Source organism: Bos taurus, chromosome X, assembly GCF_002263795.3.
Source record: "Bos taurus isolate L1 Dominette 01449 registration number 42190680 breed Hereford chromosome X, ARS-UCD2.0, whole genome shotgun sequence".
NCBI classification, from domain to species: Eukaryota; Metazoa; Chordata; class Mammalia; order Artiodactyla; family Bovidae; genus Bos; species Bos taurus.
Window position 1 is genome coordinate 121,809,309 of NC_037357.1, and position 19,754 is coordinate 121,829,062.

At 35.8% G+C, this 19,754-nt stretch overlaps 1 protein-coding gene and 1 non-coding gene across 7 annotated transcripts in view; one reads left to right on the top strand and one right to left on the bottom strand.

The window, feature by feature from the left end:
* Nucleotides 1–19,754, bottom strand: part of CNKSR2 (connector enhancer of kinase suppressor of Ras 2) — a 309,235-nt gene that overhangs the window by 164,373 nt on the left and 125,108 nt on the right. For all 6 annotated transcript variants that reach the window (NM_001206513.2, XM_005228380.5, XM_024988116.2 and 3 more), the window contains exon 5: nt 10,276–10,317. In NM_001206513.2, coding sequence (NP_001193442.1) covers nt 10,276–10,317 — 42 coding nt within the window. The remainder of the gene's footprint in view (nt 1–10,275; nt 10,318–19,754) is intronic.
* Nucleotides 18,135–18,241, top strand: LOC112445299 (U6 spliceosomal RNA). The gene has a single exon (XR_003033656.1). It is a non-coding gene; the product is annotated as a U6 spliceosomal RNA (small nuclear RNA).

Genomic DNA, 19,754 nt, shown 5'->3' on the forward strand with positions numbered 1-19,754 from the left:
AATCTGACTTCTTAATCATTATGCTTACCATCTCTTCAATCCTTAAATCTCCATTTGTTGCTGATTAGTTTCATTTTTTTATTGTTTAAAATCTATGTTAGTATTAAAGGGATATTATATAACATGTTTAAACTACATAGTATAATGAAATATAAGGTGTGCCTACAAGTGTTCTTGCAATTTATAATGCAGTTTAGCTAAGAACTAGTAGACTTGGGAGTATGAAAGCAGCAGCTCTCTGGGAAAACTTGCAATTTTAGCAACAAAAAAGACAACTCTATTCTAGTTAGAAGATAAGTGGTAGCCACTTGCATAAAGGAGATTCTTTCACTATTTTTGAAATATTTATATCAAAGAACTTTAAATTCTGTTTATCTTTAGTTCTAAAAATAGAAACAATTTTTGAAATTTTAAATTAAAGCCTAGTAAAATAATATGTCTTTAGTATAAAGGAAACATAAAATGGCAATGAGTATTATAACTGATCCTCTGGATTCTGTTTATACTACCCAAAATGGCGAGAAAAGATTAGTGATTGAATAACAGTTAACAGACATGGCTAGCTAGGATTTAAGAAACTTTTAAAACAGAAGAGTGTCATGGGCTGGATTTAATGGTATTGTCATTTTTTTCCTCTCCAGTTATTTATATAAATTTCAAATCTGAATTAATATAATCATAGAGTATACTTTCAGGAAGAAATGGCACCTTTTCATCTTTTATCCTATACACATAGTATATTTTATATAGGTTTGCATATAGTGTATGGCTGGTTCACCCAAATCTAAAAGTTCCTAGGGGAAAAAAATATCAGAACACAGCACGTTTAGTATAAAATAGTGGTTTCTAAAAAGTCATAAAAGCAACATTTCAGTCACTGTGAAGATTCGAAAAACAGCAATCTTACAATAATATACTAACCAATAACAGAGCATTATTTCAGTTTCTCTGATGAGCATTCTTTCATTATCACTGAACCTGTCAGACACTTTTTAGATTAATACGTGTAATAAACTATAGAATTTTTAAAAGGAAATGGAGAAAGCATTCTAAGTGCAAACAACAGTGAATAGGGAAGGAGTAGGTAAAAAGTTTTAAGTCAGCCTCTTAGCCTGGGAGCACATTCAGCCAGACATGATTAAGCTACTTAAAGGATTTTTATTTATGTTTTTCTAAATAAGTAGAATACTGGATAGCTATTCTTCTGAGTATATTTGAGGAAATGAATGGAAATTATCTTTAGATTTAAAAATAAGAAATTCATTTGACATAGAAAAGAACCTCAGGTTCAGAAGTTTAACAAAAGGATTTATATAGGGAAATTTCTACTTTCAGGTATACACATATATAAAAGGGACAACAGTGTAAAACTAAGATAAAATGAGGAAACAATAAACAGATGAATATGCATTTTAAGATGGGAAAAATGATGTGAAAGCTACAATTTAAGGACAGCAAAAACAATTCAGGTTTCTTATCAATAATATGGAAAACAATAACAAAAGTTTAGTTTTGATAAATAATATATACATATTAAAATAGTTATTGATATATAAATAATATTTCAACTAAAATAGTCTAGAGGACAGAGCATATTTTTGTTTGGTTTATATATTTTTATACCTCAGTATTATAACGGAGAAGGCAATGGCACCCCACTCCAGTACTCTTGCCTGGAAAATCCCATGGACGGAGGAGCCTGGTGGGCTGCAGTCCATGGGGTCACGAAGAGTCGGATACGACTGAGCGACTTCACTTTCACTTTTCACTTTCATGCACTGGAGAAGGAAATGCCAACCCACTCCAGTGTTCTTGCCTGGAGAATCCCAGGGACGGGGAGCCTGGTAGGCTGCCGTCTATGAGGTCACACAGAGTCAGACATGACTGAAGCAACTTAGCAGCAGTATTATAAACCATGTAACTGCCAATTTAGGATATTTCCAATATAATTGGTAAACGAGAGGCTTTGTTTTTATAAAATAGTACAAATTTAGTCCAATATTAAATAGTGAAAACTCTAAATTACATAAGCTTCATTCAGAAATACAGTGTTTATAGTACTTGCCAGATCTATGCTGAGTTAGCAACTGTGCACTTACAATGGCTCCCTAAACCTACTCTGGGCTTCCCAGGTGGCACTAGTGGTCAAGATCCTGCCTGTCAATGCAGGAGACTTAAAAGATGCAGCTTTGATCCCTGGGTCAGGAAGATCCCTTGGAGGAGGGAATGGTAAACCACTCCAGTACTCTTGCTTGGAGAATCCCATGGACAGAGGAGCCTGGTAGGTCACAAAGTTCATAGGGTCGCAAAGAGTTGGATATGACCAAAGTGACTTAGCACACACCAACCTACTCTACAGCACAGGGAACTCTACTCAATATTTTATAACCTAAATAGAAAAAGAATCTGAAAAAGAATAGATATATGTATAACTGAATCACTTTGCTATACACCTGAAATTAATACACTGCAAATCAACTATGAAGTGAAGTGAAAGTTGCTCAGTCATGTCCGATTCTTTGCGACCCGATGGACTATACTGTTGATGGAATTCTCTAGGTATCCCGCACTGCAGGTGGATTCTTTACCAGTTGAGCCACAAGGGAAGCCCATAAATCAACTATACTCTAATATAGAATAAAAATTAAAACAGGAGTGAACAATTAAAATTGATATTAAAAAGTATTAATTACATACACATTCCCCAACATTGGAAGAATTTCTTACTCATATGAGTAAAAAGAACTGCACGAGAAATCTTTTTTAAACTTTAAAAACGAATACAATAGAATAAAATTTCAATTTTAAACCAATATAAAAATTATATTTGTATATAACAAAGATTAAGAGTCTCAAAGAGCTTCAGAAAGCAACTGTATTTGCAAATAAATAATAAAGATCATATGAACTTTGTTCCAAAAAGACCTAGAAAACTCTCCAATCCCTTTAGGTTTCAAACTCTGATGGTGGGGGAAAAGCACAACAAACTATTGGCAAAATGTAAAGAAATCACCACCACCACTGCTTTATTAAGCCATTCATTCATTCAAAAAGCACTGAGTATCTGTTACATGATTTAAATGTCACTGCTACGCTTAAGGATTTCTCAAACTGAGACAGTGTTTCTGGTGATGTATTTGGCTTGTTCTTAGTATCACTGACATTAACCATGCTGTCCTTATGTTCCTGATGACAGAGAAGGAATAACACTTTAAAATAATAATCATCGAAGAATGATGAGGTCAGTACCAAACAGTGAGAAAACGTCAGTCCCAAACGTACACCTACTTTGATGAACAAAAGTGGGTCCATGATACTTCCAACTTATTTCCAACTACTTTCATGAGACATCCTGTTGTTATTCAGTCATTAAGTCGTCTGTCTGATTCTTTGCAACCTCATGAATTGCAGCATGAGAGGCTTCCTTGTCCTCCACTGTCTCCTGGAGTTTGCTCAAACTCATATTCATTGAATCGATGATGCCATCCAATCATCTCATCCTCTGTTTCCCACTTCTCATCCTGCCCTCAATCTTTCCAGCATTAGGGGCTTTTCTAATGAGTTGGCCCTTTGCATCAGGTGGCCAAAGTATAGCAGCTTCAGCATCAGTACAACTACTTTCTTGAGGCATCCTGGTCTGAATTAAAGCTGGGACATGAACCTCCATTGCTCTTTTGTTTTCTGATAGGGAAACAGTCAGATGGAAACCAGAACTGAATCTGGGAAAATCTCTATCCTATTTACCTCCTCTCTCAGAGGCAGGAAGTAGAGCCAATAGGCTTATAGGGAGTTCCCAGGCAGATGAGAGGGGTACTCATTAGAATGCACACTACTTTCCAGGCTAAAGATTAACAAGAGTCTGGAAATACCAGTGGTTCAAGCAAGATGTAGGTTATTAGGAAGATGATTTCATTTTATTTCAGAGTCAAATAGCAAGAGTGAAACAGTTCATTATGTTTGGATGAGCTTCTGGAAAATACAGGTACTATATATACAGTTTATGGACAAATGGGGAACAAATAGCAGAGACCTGGGAGCAATGTCTTTACTTTTAGTAGAGAAGTTCAAAGTTGCCATATGTGATTTTATGGAGAAAAGAGTTAATCACATTGTACCAGTTATTAGTTCACGGGCTCTCAGCTCCAATTCACCCTTCAGTGTTTTCTCTAGGAATAGGCAGGACCTTTGTGCTCTACAGTAAGGACAATGTTAAGTTTGTATCAGTAGAGGGTGCTGGAGGGATAGGGAAAGGAGAGGGAGGCTTTTCTTCTTTCCTTTGTGCAGTGTTTTGTTTTATTTGCTTCTGGTACAAGGTCCATTAGCAGAAGTGTGAGGGGACATCCATGATGCCCAGACTATGTAGTCCCTCAGTGACCTCATAGCCTCACTGTGGGCTCACTGACCACCATGCTGTAGCCCTGTCAGCGTCACACGCACAGCAGCAGCTTCCCACTCCCTCTGTGAGGACTCCTACCAGCGTCGCTTGCCTGTGTCCTGGAAGGTTGTTTCCTGCTTGTCTGGACCAGCTCTAGTTAGGCAACGCAGTGAAGCTGCAATGTGATTGTTCTAACGAGCTCTGACCCTCAGCGTGGAGGAACGGTGTCCACTTAGAAGCTGTTCTTCCTTGGGTACTCTGTCTTAGTCCTAGGGCATGCTTTAGCGGTATTCTTCCACCACAGTTTAATAATTATTTAGATTAAATTTCCCTTGTTTAAGCTACTGTGTAATTTCTGTCTCCAGATGGATTCAATTATCTTTTTGAAGAAATCTTTACATTTACAGTGACAATAACTATAGTTTTTTTAAAAAACATAGTGTCTTTGATCACATAAAGAATGATCTTAGATTAAGACAGTCCTTCAATCATCTCTTTATGTGGCCATATTGTTTTTTACTGAGTTTGTGAGTCACCAAAGATTTATGGCATTTAGATCTTTGAAATCAAACACACTCCACTACCCCAACTTAATCTGAAAGGCTAATTTAGTTTGTTCATAGCTAGTAAGTGCCAGGATGGGGTCAGGACATAAAATCTTTTTAACTCTCAAATTGCTGCTCTTTCTACTACATTATTTGGCCTCACTTGACTTAACAACTGAAACAAATACTCTTTGATAAAGAGGAATGTACATTCAGAGTCAATCTGAATATGAAAGGATTTTACAACGCATAATGCATTCAGCAAATGTGACATTAGCAAAAACATCCATAAATATACCAACTTACATACTGTGTATCCAAATCATAAAGACAAACTAAAAAGACACTGAATACAAATAATTTTAATTTTTTATGTGTGGTCACATTCCCATTAGTATATATGCATTTTTTTTTCCCATAAAAGACTAATAACATCTTCTAACTCCATCATATTCTAACTAGATTTCTTCATTCCTACATGGGACATCAGCTGTGGAGAATTTAATTTTATAGTTAAAATAATTTATAAAGCACCAAAGTGCCAAAAGCTGAAGATAATCTAATACAACACTCAAGAAATCAATGCCTATTTCAGTAATAGAGTTAATGTGCTTTTTTAGGGTGACCACAAAGATAGTGAAGTGGGCCAAAATGGAAGGGTCACATTAACTTTCAAAATAAAGAAGGATCTTAATGCTTTCTATCTACAAAACCAGTATTAGAATTCATGTTTTAATGAGATTGACCATAAATTGTATGTTTAAATGCTCCAGTTACAACCACAATGTCAACCATACAAAAACATTCAGTTTGCAATGGCTCAGGATCACAGATTTAAGAGAAGAATCTATAATTGGGAAAGCTGCCATTTTACAGCATCAGGAACCCAATATAAAACTATTTTTATAAAGTCATTAGACTGTCACTGTTTTGAAGAAATCTCTAAAAATAAAATATTAATACGATGACTTTTATTTTATTATGGAGCATGCTGCTGCACTAGTACTGACATCTGCAAGGTTTGGGGGATTAGGAGGAAACCATGCTTAGATAAATGACATGCTATAGATGGTAGGGCAAAGTCTAAAATGAGCTTTTAATTTTCTCTTCCAGGCTCTCCTCTTAACCTAACTTTTGGTTCTATTCAGTTTTAGCCATTTCTAGTCTAGATAGCAGAGAAGGGACAGTAATATCACTTCAAATGGAGTTTAGGGGTAAACAATGCATAAATTTAAAGGAAGGAATAAAATATACATGAAATATTTGTGAAATAAAACAAATAGTTAACAGGCCAAAATAAGCCTAATTCATGATCAAACTTAAATAAGAAATGAAAAAAAAATTTAGCTTGGAGAGAAAAGAGAGGAGAGAGAAGAGACAGCATTCATAACAATTCCCTGTAAACTGTAAAGTACTATACAATGAAGAGACAGTGTTAACATTAAAATGATAAATAGGCATTTACTTTATTTATTCCTCCCATCTTTATAAAAAAGATGGGTGCAATAAAATGCTAGTGCAAAGCAAGTGCAATATGTAAGACCACACTTCTGGTTAATGTAAAAGGTGTATTTGAGCTCAGTACAATCTGATTTAAACAATGTGACTTTAACAATCAATGCCTGGCCTGGGATTTTCATGAGTTTATCAAAGCTGACATGTATTCCCAGCTCACCAAGGAGAGCAGCAGAGCTGTGACAAGCAAAATAGGTCTGCTAAAGCACAGTGGCTGAAATGGCTTCTCAGGAATACTCTCCAGTTTTATAGATTGTAGTGAAAGGTGGGAGTGAGGAGAAAGTAGGGCACACAACTGAAGAGATTTCCAGATTCCCTGCAACTGATTTACTGTATGAAACAAGGATTTGTGCAGAGAAAAACAGATGGGCTCCAACATACCAGGGAATGTGTGCCTAGGGACTAAGCCTCACTGAGAGGTAAAGATCAAATCAAGAGAGTGAAATAAATTACTCTTTATCATCAGGTGACAATCACTCAGATATATAGTACACCAATACCTGCATTTCCTTTTGTCCTTTATGGTTGCACTCTGCTATCTATATCACTATATTTAATGGCAAAATTCCAAGGAAATCTAAGCTGTCCCATCTCCAAGATAGCTCTGTCTACCACTGAAACCAACCAATGCTCTTTTCTACCCAGCTTTTTGGTCTTCAGAGTCTATTACTTTATCATCTTAAATAGAAACAACTCTCTCCAATTTTAAGGATAAAAAGGTGAATAGGAAATCTAGGCAAAGGGTTGTCCAAATCACTTTTGACAATCTCACAACATAGAGAATAAAATTATCCATTAAAGGCCATCTGGATTATAAACATAATAAATATTTACTTAATTATAAAAGTAACACTAACTGAAGAAACTTGGGATGACATTTGAAAGAAAAAACAAACAAAAATCAGCTATTATTTTATCAAATAAATAAGCAAATATTAATAAAGAATATTTTCTATTTCAAATAAAGAATTTTTTAATTTCAATTTTTAATGGTAATCTATTCTGTGTGTATAATGCTTTTAGTCTGGATTTTAGTTAACATTATCATTTAGAATCTTTCCATGAATATTGTCAAAAGATATTTTTGATATATTCATAAAATTTAAGGAAAATTTATTCATAAATCATATATTCACAAATACAACTTCAAATAGTATGAATAAATATTTCATCCTTTGAATGCACCATAGTGTACTGAAGCATTAACCTATTATTGCCCATTTTTCATTATTACGTATAACGCTGCTACTTTCCATAGAAAATGCTATTGTGTTTTAGAATTTATTTTTATTTTTTATTATTTTTTTTTAATTTATTTTTATTTTTATTATTTTTTCTTTTTTTAATTTATTTTAATTGGAGGCTAATTACTTTACAATATTGTAGTGGTTTTTGCCATACATTGACATGAATCAGCCATGGGTGTACATGTGTTCCCCATCCTGAACCCCCCTCCCACCTCCCTCCCCATCCCATCCCTCAGGGTCCTAGACTCCGTACAGGAATACAGACTCTGGGGCCAGAATGCCTGAGTTAAAATTCTGTCTTAAATCCATTCCAACTATGTCACTTGGGGAAAGCTGTCTAACCTCTTAGTGCTTCAGTTTCCTCAACTGTAAAATAGAGATGACACTAATAATAACCATCTCATAAGGTTGCTATGAGGATTAAAGGAGTTAGTTTATACAGAGCATTTAAAATAGTGCCTGAGGCATATTTTAAACACTACATAAATGTTAGTATTAATGTTTTTGAGTCTTAAAATTAACTAAAAAAGGTTTTATGAACTTACATGCCTAGAGGCAAGGTATATCCATTCTCATTACATCAGATTCTAAGTACCATTTGGATATTTTTAGTGTGCTACTATATAAATTTGTGTGTTCATGTTTACGAATCTACAGATGAAAATTTGTATTTCATTAGTTTTACAGGAAATCTTTGTTTTCTGAGGATAACTGCCACTGGAAAGTAATGGTAGTCTTTGTGGTTTAATTCAGAAAGAACAGAGCTTGTCTCTTTAAAACGTAAGTTCAATGATATTTGTATTATTTTTTGATTTATCATTAAAAATTTTGATTTAAAAATAGTAGTTAGAACTCATATACTTTTTTATTCCTCACCATCTGTTACAGACTTAAAGTATGTATTCCTCCCAAATTCACGTACTGAAACCTAATCCCCAATATGATGGTATCTGGACGTGGAGGCTTTGAGAGGTAATTAGATCATTGGTTTGGCCCCTCTTGAATGGGACTAGAGTCCTTACAAAAGAAACTCCAGAGAATTCCCTTGCCTCTACCACTATGTGAGGATCCTCTATGAATCAGGAAACAGACCCTCACTAGATACTAAATCTGCTGGTACCCTGATCCTGGATTGCCCAGTCTCCAGAAGAGTGAGAAATGTTTGATGTCTTTCTATATTACAGGAAACCCAGAAAGAGACTTCTCTGAAATTTTAGTTTTTAAGAAAGTATTCCATTGTAAAGTTAACTTTGTGTCAAAAAAAAAAAAAAAAAAAGATAAAAATAAAGTATTTCAGCATCATATACCAAGTGGTACACTACACATTTTGTTATTTTCTTAAAAAAATAATTCTTATTGTGAGAAAAGCAATATACAAGTATCCAACCTTCTAGTGAAGGCTGGGCCATTCTTGCATAAAAAGGCCAAGACAGGAGGTAGAATAGTAACATGAAAATACAAGTGCTTTCTGAGGTGAATTGATTGGTTAATGCCAATCTCCGTCTCAAACATTATCAGCATACATTCTCAGTCACTCAGCTGTGGCCATGGGACTTTCTAGGTAAGAATACTGAAGTGGGTTGCCATTTCCTACTTCAGGAAATCTTCCTGAACCAGGGATCGAACCCGCGTGTCTTGTGTCTCCTGCATTGGCAGATGGATTCTTTACCACTGTGCCACCTGGGTTGGATCCCTGGGTGGGGAAGATTCCCTGGAGAAGGGAATGGCTATCCACTCTAGTATCCTTATCTGGAGAATTCCATGGACAGAAGAGCCTGGCAGGCTACAGTCAATGGGGCTGTAAAAAGTCAGACACGACTGAGCAACTAACACTACTACTACTACCTGGGAAGCCCCAATCATTATCAGACAAAATCTTTAAATTCTCACTAGCTGAAATGGAAAATAATCAAAGTAAATATTATACTACATTCATTTCTAAACTTCTTCAATGTTATTTATGTTGTCACTCATTTCTAATAGAGGTGAAGTTATTAGGGCAGATGAGCATCAACCAAGAAATGGATTTACAAAGAAAAACAGCAAACTTCATTAAGATGCCTTTTTACCAAGTATAATGTACTCATACTCAATATTTTTAGTAATAAGATAAAACACATGCTAAGTCATTAGCTGATACAATAAATATGGCCAAATTAAAATTTAGAAGGTTGGTGAATACAGAATCAGAGTAAAGGCAGTTTGATCATTTTATGAAGTATTTCATCCAAATGACAACAGAGGTGGATCATCTCTATTACAAAACCAAATATTTTCCTCTGATCTCCTTTTGTCACAGATCAAGAGTGAAAAATTCTTATTTCAAATTTCCTTTTCTCTAGATTCTTTATTTTATGGCATTTTAACCTTGTTACATACTATAGTCTTAAAATTCTGTATCATATTTTTCTATTAAGTTAAAAAAGAATGATTATAACTAATACAATTTATTATCTTTTGATTCTTTTGTACTTTCCCTATAAAATATACAGGGCTCACTTTTTCACAGGCTGTAGCTTTTTACTTAATAACTAGTTAAGCAAAGGAATACATACTTTGCAACGAAGATGAAAATAAATCCAAGTATACTTACCACATGAAGAATTTTATTCTCTGTTTCATAGACAGTACAATCCTGAAAAAAGAAACACATATATTAATTTAAAAAATTAAACATTCCTTTTAAAATACTTTCTTAGGAACTGTACTACAATTCGAAAAAGTCTTGAAAACTCCTGGAATACTGTATACTAAAACATTCACACTGATTTGCTCTCATGGTCAGGGATAGGGATATTTTCATTTTTGTTTAACTGTGTTTTCTAATTTTACTAATTTTAAACACACATAATAAAGGACAATATACATTAAATAGATGTAAAAGCAACTAATGGAAAATTACTATAATCATTTCCTGTCCAAACTTATATATGTAATAAATGTATTTTGCTGAAATATGTCCAACATTTCAAACACTTATTTATTATATATTGGAACATTAAGAAAAATACTAACATTAATTTCAATAGTCATATAAAGAATCTCAAAAATACATTATAATATATTAAACATATTTGCATTATGCAATTAAAATTGGTGTATGCTACCAATGAATATTAACTTTATAGTTCTTCCCTAAATTTGTCTCTGAAATTACAAAAAATTATTTAAAACAATTCTCCATTGTCTTTTTATCTGCAATTGCTAGACTTATAATAAACAGTAATATAGCAAAGTGATCTTTGCTTAGAAACTCTGTGTTTCTATGGTACAGTTTACTCAAGGAATTTATAAAATGGGCATGATAATAGCAGTAAACCAATAGCAATGTGTGAGAATCAAATGAGGAAATGAAATAAATTTCCTATATGTCAGCACTATCTGACATATAGTAAATGATAAGTACATTTTAACTATGAATTATTGTGCTCTGCATGATTTAAGAACTTTAAACTAATTACTTTTACCTCAAAATATAAAGTTAACTGATTATTATTTGGCTAGATAATTTTGAAAAAATATATATATCCCAAAGTATTGCATATTTCAAGGAATGAGAATCCATTTCACTTTTCCCCCTGAATTTAATTTTGACAAAAAGGAATCTTGTTCAACATAGCTTTTGGTAACACCATTTCACCATAATACCTTGCCAGAAGAAGCACATATTCTTTTGGGGGCTAATTTTTTTAACATTAAATTTGGTCTAATTCATTTCACAAACTAATAGAAATACTTAAGGACTGGGTTTTGCCATTCGGCAGGGCTCCTGTGCCAAAGGAGGAGTCTGTTACAAACAATCACGTCTATGTCTATATAATCATATAAAGTCAATTCTTTATTAAGTATGAATGAATTATGTGTACAGAGGAGGCAAGGTGTAGATAAAACATTTATATTGGGAAAGTGCATGTGTACTTACATCTGAATTTGGAAGAGTCCAATTTTACAGAATTAACATCAAACATAATTACACTGGGAAGAGAGAGATAACTTGGGAAAAGCTGGAAGTTGCCCAGTTTCCCCATGCTGCCTCTACAGCTAGCTTCAGCTGTAATGGATGCAAGTTTCATTAATTACCTACCTTCCTAGAATCAAATGATATGGATTAAATGTTCACAATTCAAAAGGATGCTTATCAAGGAAAAAAGTAAATATGATCTAAATGTATATTCTGTTGTGAGAGAATAATCACATGGAGAATAACTATTTCAAGGTTCTTTATAATATAGTTTATTTGTACATCCCTGCTGCTGCTGCTGCTAAGTCGCTTCAGTCCTGTCCGACTCTGTGCAACCCCACAGACGGCAGCCCACCAGGCTCCCCCATCCCTGGGATTCTCCAGGCAAGAATACTGGAGGGGGCTGCCATTTCCTTCTCCAATGCATAAAAGTGAAAAGTGAAAGTGAAGTTGCTCAGTCGTGTCCAACTCTTAGCAACCCCATGGACTGAAGCCTACCAGGCTCCTCCATCCATGGGATTTTCCAGGCAAGAGTACTGGAGTGGGGTGCCATTGCCTTCTCCATTGTACATCCCTAGTATGATATAAAAAAAGAATTGTTAAAGAAAATCTTATACTATTTTCAGGCTTGGACAGTAATATGTGGTCAGTAAGTAACATGGGGTCACAAAGAGTCAGACACGACTGAACGATTTTTACTATTTTCACTTATACTATTTTCAGTAACCACATTGTTGGTAGTAGTGTTGTTAGTTTGTTACTGTTTTATTGAAACTGCTATGTGTGAATCCTTACAGGATGAAGCAAGTGAACAATTACATGACAGTAGTCAAGTGGGCCTTAGGAAGCATCACTATGAACAAAGCTAGTGGAGGTGATGGAATTCCAGTTGAGCTATTTCAAATCCTGAAAGATGATGCTGTGAAAGTGCTGCATTCAGTATGTCAGCAAATTTGGAAAACTCAGCAGTGGCCACAGGACTGGAAAAGGTTAGTTTTCATTCCAACCCCAAAGGAAATGACAAAGAATGCTCAAACTACTGCACAATTGCACTCATCTCACATGCCAGTAAAGTAATGCTCAAAATTCATGAACTGTGAAATTCCAGATATTCAAGCTGGTTTTAGAAAAGGCAGAGGAACCAGAGATCAAATTGCCAACATCCGCTGGATCACTGAAAAAGCAAGAGAGTTCCAGAAAAACACCTATTTCTGCTTTGTTGACTATGCCAAAGCCTTTGACTGTGTGGATCACAACAAACTGTGGAAAATTCTGAAAGACATGGGAATACCAGATCACCTGACCTGGCTTTTGAGAAACCTGTATGCAAGTCAGGAAGCAACAGTTAGAACTGGACATGGAAAAACAGACTGGTTCCAAATAGGAAAAGGAGTACATCAAGGCTGTATATTGTCACCCTGCTTATTCAACTTATATGCAGAGTACATCATGAGAAATGCTGAGCTGAAAGAAGCACAAGCTGGAGTTAAGATTGCCAGGAGAAACATCAATAACCTCAGATACGCAGATAACACCACCCTTATGGCAGAAAGTGAAGAAGAACTAAAGAGCCTCTTGATGAAAGTGAAAGAGGAGAGTGAAAAAGTTGGCTTAAAGCTCAACAAACAGAAAACTAAGATCATGGCATCTGGTCCCATCAGTTCAGTTCAGTTCAGTTCAATCACTCAGTCGTGTCCGACTCTTTGCGACCCCATGAATTGCACTTCATGCCAAATAGATGGGTAAACAGTGGAAACAATGGCTGACTTTATTTTGGGGGGCTCCAAAATCACTGCACATGGTGGCTGCAGCCATGAAATTAAAAGACGCTTACTCCTTGGAAGAAAAGCTATGACTAACCTAGACAACATATTAAAATCAGAGACATTACTTTGCCAACAAAGGGCTGTCCAGTCAAGACTATGGTTTTTCCAGTAGTCACATATGGATGTAAGAGTTGGACTATAAAGAAAGCTGAGTGTCGAAGAATTGATGTTTATGAACTGTGGTGTTGGAGAAGACTCTTGAGAGTCCCTTGGACTCCAAGGAGATTCAACCAGTCCATCCTAAAGGAGATCAGTCCTGGGTATTCATTGGAAGGACTGATGTTGAAGCTGAAACTCCAATTCTTTAGCCCCCTGATGCAAAGAGCTAACTCATTTGTAAAGACCCTTATGCTGGGAAAGATTGAGGGCAGGAGGAGAAGGGGACAACAGCGGATGAGATGGTTGGATGGCATCACTGACTCAATGGACATGAGTTTGGGTAGGCTCCCGGAGTTGGTGATGGACAGGGAGGCCTGGTGTGCTGTAGTTCATGGGGTCGCAAGGAGTCAGACACAACTGAGTGACTGAACTGAACATTTTATCACTCTTGGTGACACTGGTAAGTAATTTTAGCATGGGAGAAAGCAGACACATACATAAGAAGATCAGTAAAAACCTTAGAGTCTCTTGATGTATTATGTATGTATATATGTTTCTCTTAGCTCTGTCCACTGAAAAAGCATAGAAACAATGACCAATTTAGTAGTAAATGAACCCTCCACAATTGGTGGTATTCAAACACCATTTCACAGGCTTTCTTGGAAAATGGCTAATACCAAACTGGGATAGGAATTGTCAAGAGGGGCATGAATTATATTGTGACACAAAATAGAAAGAAGCTATTAAAGATTACAAGGATTGTGTCAGTAGGATTCAGAAGTCAATATGAAGAGAATTCTCCCTGGGTAGAGATGGAGCAATTTGAGTATCTAAGAGGATAACTATAATGGACAGAAATAGTAAATATTACTAAATATTAAATATATTAATATATTTGAAGCTAAAATTTAAATATACTAAATATAGCCAAATATATTTAGTAAGTTTAATACTATTGAATATATTAAACTAATTGGATAATATATGATAGATGTATACAGCTATTTATCTGTATAGCTCTTGATTCAGCAAATATTAATCATCTGTTTTAAGGATATAAAGATGAATAAAACATGGCTTAGAGAAGTACAGTTTAAGAAGACAGGCATTCACCTAAATAAGTTACAATATGTAAAATTCTACAGTCTTCAAGAAGTTTTATATTTTAATAACTTTAGGACTGTAAATGCCACAAAATCACACAAATCAACATATAAAAGGTCAATTAATTAAAAATTAAAATATTAATATAGTTCTTAATAAAATTCAACAAAACCACTGTGTTGTGCTATGAGGCATCCCAAGTGGTGCTATGGTAAAGAACTGGCCTGCCGATGTAGGAGACGCAAAAGACATGGAATCAATACCTGGGTGGGGAAGATCCCCTGGAGGAGGAAATGGAAACCCACTCCAGTATTCTTGCCTGGAGAATCCCATGGACAGAGGAGCCTGGTGGGCTACAGTCCATGGGGTCGCAAAGAGTAGGACACAACTGAGCACACACACATAGCATACATACAGCAGGTACTTCGGGGGGATTCATCTCATCCGTAAGTCATTTTATTTCCATCAAATGTGATTTTAAAATATTTGCTTCTGAAGTGGGAGTTTTATTAACACTTAAGGCCAAATCCTTTCCTAAAAGATTATACCCCAAGTTTTAAAAATAAAATTGCACTGGATATGAAGAAATCTCCATTTTCTGAACTTATGCACACTATGGAAAGGTACACCTCTGACGTTCTAGTTATTTTTAGGTTAGGATTAAATTTAGATTTTTAAAATTGGATTTAGAGCTGTGCCACTATACACTCCCAGGAATTCTCTTTAGTAGCTCATGCTGTCTTTTACTGTACATGTAAAATAACACTTGAATTTCTTTATCCTTTTTATGTATAACACTTTTTCAAATGATGTGATGCACATTTAAATGTATCAAATTCTTAATAAGACAATATTTATAAAATGAGGAGTGTTTCTTCAGTTTTGATCACTTTTTCCTTAGGAGAGTAAGATCACCCTACAGAATCATAATCAGTTAATCTTTTAGTGAAACCATGATCCAATTGCTAAACTGAGCAGAATACATAAAAAATTTCTGTCCTGTATTTTACCATAAATGCTAAATACTTTGTCATCTGGGGATTAGAATATTCAGTACAGATAATACATCTCATCAACTGTGTATTATAGATAGTCACAAGAACAGTACATAGGTCATTAATTGCTTTACTTTCAACTAATATTTAAATAAGCCAGCCATGCAAACCTTTGATAAGGGTACTTACATACAAATACCTCACATATTCTATTATCAAGATATCAAAATTTCTACACTATGTTGCTTCACTGATTAATTCATGTAATGAGTTAGTATTATACTCTTACTCAATCATTCATTCACTCAAGTCACAATGTTGTTGCTTAGTCGCTAAGTCGTGTCTGACTCTTGCTACTCCATGGACTGTAGCCTGCCAGGTTCCTCTCTCCATGGGATTTCCCAGGCAAGAGTACGTTTCTTCCTCCAGGGGATCTTCCTGACCCATGCCTCCTGCATTGGGAGTCGGATTCTTTACTACTGAGCCATGAGGGAAGCGCCCCAAGTCACAATACCATTCACCAGAATTTTTTTTTTTTTTTTTTTGGCATCTTCTAAATGCAATTCACTGTAAGGCACTATTGGGTGATCAAAGATAAATTAAACTTGATCCTTGGCCATCATTATTTCATTATTTAGTAAAGAAGTAGGTGAAACTATTCAAATAATAATACAAGGTAAACAAGATAAATGCTAATAGGTGATCCTATAAAAAAGGAGATAAGTTCTGACTTCTTAACTCTGGAATGATCTTCTGAAGGAGATGGTATTTTAACTGAGCTTAAATAGCTTTTAAGTCTGGAAATTGGGGGTTCAGGGGGAAAGATCATGCCAAATTATATGAACACACTGAACAAAGGCACACAATCAGGATAAGGAAATCAATTTGGCTAGAGCCTAAGATACATGAGGTGAGTGCAATGAGAAAGAAAGTCTAAAAAATAAAGAGTCATATTGTAGAGAGTTACCAATGATAGGCTGGGGGAATTTTGTTGTTTTAAAGGGAATAAAAGCTTTATTTTTGTAAAGCAATCTATTTTGAAGCTCCCTCTTCCCTGGTACCTCAGTTGGTAAAGAATCTGCCTGCAATGCAGGAGACCCTGGTTTGATTTCTGGGTCAGGAAGATCTGCTGAAGAAGGGACAGGCTACCCACTCCAGTATTCTTGGGCTACCCTGGTGGCTCAACTGGTAAAAAAAACTGCCCGCAATGTGGGAGACCTGGGTTCGATCCCTGGGTTGGGAAGATTCCCTAGTGAAGGGAAAGGCTACCCATACCAGTATTCTGGCCTGGAGAATTTCATGGACTATATAGTCCATGGGGTCACAAAGAGTCAGACACAATGAGCGACTTTCACTTTCCATTGGGGTAGCAAAGACTTAATTCAGTCACTTGACAATTTCTTGTGACTTTCTTTTGGAAGAGGCTGAAATCAGGATAGCTTACACTTAGTGCCATGGTTGGTATTAAACAGCAAAGTGAATGGTAAGCATGAGTGTGTGTGTATTTTAACAAAATACGGGGGTGGTGGGATGAGACTATAGTTCAAATTCTTTGGTCTAGCTTAACAACTCAGACAGACATCTCTCTTTTCTCATAGTTCTTTTTCTCTTGTTCCTTTCCTTTAGTTACAAGAATAACTTTGGTGCCATGTCTCAGAGGGAAGAATCTCTTCAAAGTTGTGTTATCTTCCAAAATATACCAGTAGACATTTCATCTCTGGGGAAGATGAAATATGCAATTTATTCTGCTAAAGGAAGTGCTCACAAATGTTTGAGTATGGGAAGACTGTGATCAAATGTTTCATGAAAACGATGAAGAAGTAGTCATGGATTTGGAAGGGAGCAAAACTGGAGGCAAGGAGGTCAGTTGGAATGCTTTTTCAATAGAAAATATGATATGTAATCAGGGCTTGAACTGAGGTGATGATGGTGGAAGGGAAGATGAAAAAAGGTAGATGAGATACACGTAGCCAGCAATGACCTAACTCGGTAATTAATTGATAGATACAGAGAATAATGGGGAGGGGAAAGTTAAACATTACCCTGGGGTTCAAGTCTAAGCAGTTGGATGATTAACACTGTAGAGATGATAGGAGGAGAGAATTTAGAGAAAATAAAATAATTCTACTTTGGGCATGTAAAATTAGAAGTGGCTGAAAGGCCATATATTGGGCTGGCCAAAAGTTCATTTGGGTTTTTCTGTAAGATGTTATGTAACATCTTATAGAAAAACAACTTACAGAAACCCAAACAAACTTTTTGGCCAGTCCTATACAAAGCTGCTCAGCAAGTAGCTAAGAAAAAAGCTGAATTGGATCAAGAATAGAATCCAAGCTGGGAAATATTTACATTAAAGAGAGAATTAAAGGTACAAGAAAAATGAAACAACAATGAATTCATCAACAAAGAATATGTGTAGTGAGAAGACAGCTATGGACAAGGTCAGAGAATGTTTAGGAGTCAGATGATGCTTGCTTCGGCAGCACATATACTAAAATTGGAACAATACAGAGAAGATTAGCATGGCCCCTGAGCAAAGATGACATGCAAATATTTGAAGCGTTCCGTATTTTTTGGGTAATTCATGTTGAGTTTTGACAGAAAACAACAAAATTCTGTAAAGCAATTATCCTTCAATAAAAAATAAATTAATTTAAAAAAAGAGATGGAGGAAGTTAGTTATGTGGTCAGGAGTAACTGGAGAAAGTGTTACAGAGACATCTAATAAAAGTTATAGTGATAACAGAGTTACAGTAAAACATATCTGTGCTGTCTAATTCAAGTCATTAGACATGTGTGGCTATTAAGCACTTTAAATGCCTTAAGTGCAAATGAGGAACTGAATTTGTAATTTTCTTTAATTTTAACTAATTTACATTTCAATTGCCACATTCAGGGAATACCCAGGTTGTCCAGTGGTTAGGTTTCCATGCTTTCACTGCTTTGGCCTGGGTTCAGTCCCTGGTAGTGGAACTAAGATCCTGCAAGCCATACAATGTGGCCAAAAAAACACCTGCCACATGCAGCTAGTGGTTACCATATTAGACAACAGCACAAGTCTAGAGAAATATACTTAGTCCATCCAACAGCTGGAATAGCCATTTGTTGTTTAGTTGCTAAGATGTGCCAGACTCTTTGCGATCCCATGGACTGTGGCCAGTCAGGCTCCTCTATCCATGGGATTTCCCAGACAAGAACATTGGAGTGCGTTGTCATTTCCTTCTAAAGGGGATCTTTCTGACCCAAGGATCAAACCTGCATCTCCTGCATCGGCAGGTGAACTCTTTACTGCTGAGCCACCAGGGAAGCCTGGAAAAGCCATTTACCAAGAAACAAAAAACAGAAAAAGCAATATCTAGGAAGAAACCATGAAGGTATTTCCCAGTCATTAACCAGATCCTTCATTTTTTTTCCCCTTCAGCAAAGGGCAGAGTCCAGTCTACTATGACATCTACAGTAGCCACACAGTACAATAACACCAGTTCTCTCTGTAAGATAAAATACAGAAGAGCATGAAAAATGAATTCCAAGAACCCATCACATAGTTTTGTGGGCACTGGAAAGCAGTGCCAATGATAAATGATTTGCAATGGATGAAAGATAAAAGTTCAAACTAAATTAAGGTTCATCAGAGACTGAAACTGACTGAGTACTTCAAGTGAAAAGAAGAATGTCCACGGTGAATGGACAGGCATTAACATCCTTCCTGAATATGTTATCAACATGCCATAGTTTAATTTTCATTTCAGATAAATGTCCTTGGCAAATAAGGCAGAAGTATAATAGCCCAACAATTACTTCCTTGGCAGTCCCTTCACCATTGTGACTGACTCAATGATCACAAACTTGTTAGTTTTCCTGATGTTATTTCAGAAATGAGAAGAATGTTCATGGCATTGAAACATGTATAATATCATATATGAAACGAGTCGCCAGTCCAGGTTTGATGCACGATACTGGATGCTTGGGGCTGGTGCGTTGGGATGACCCAGAGGGATGGTATGGGGAGGGAGGAGGGAGAAGAGTTCAGGATGGGGAACACATGTATACCTGTGGCGGATTCATTTTGATATATGGCAAAACCAAT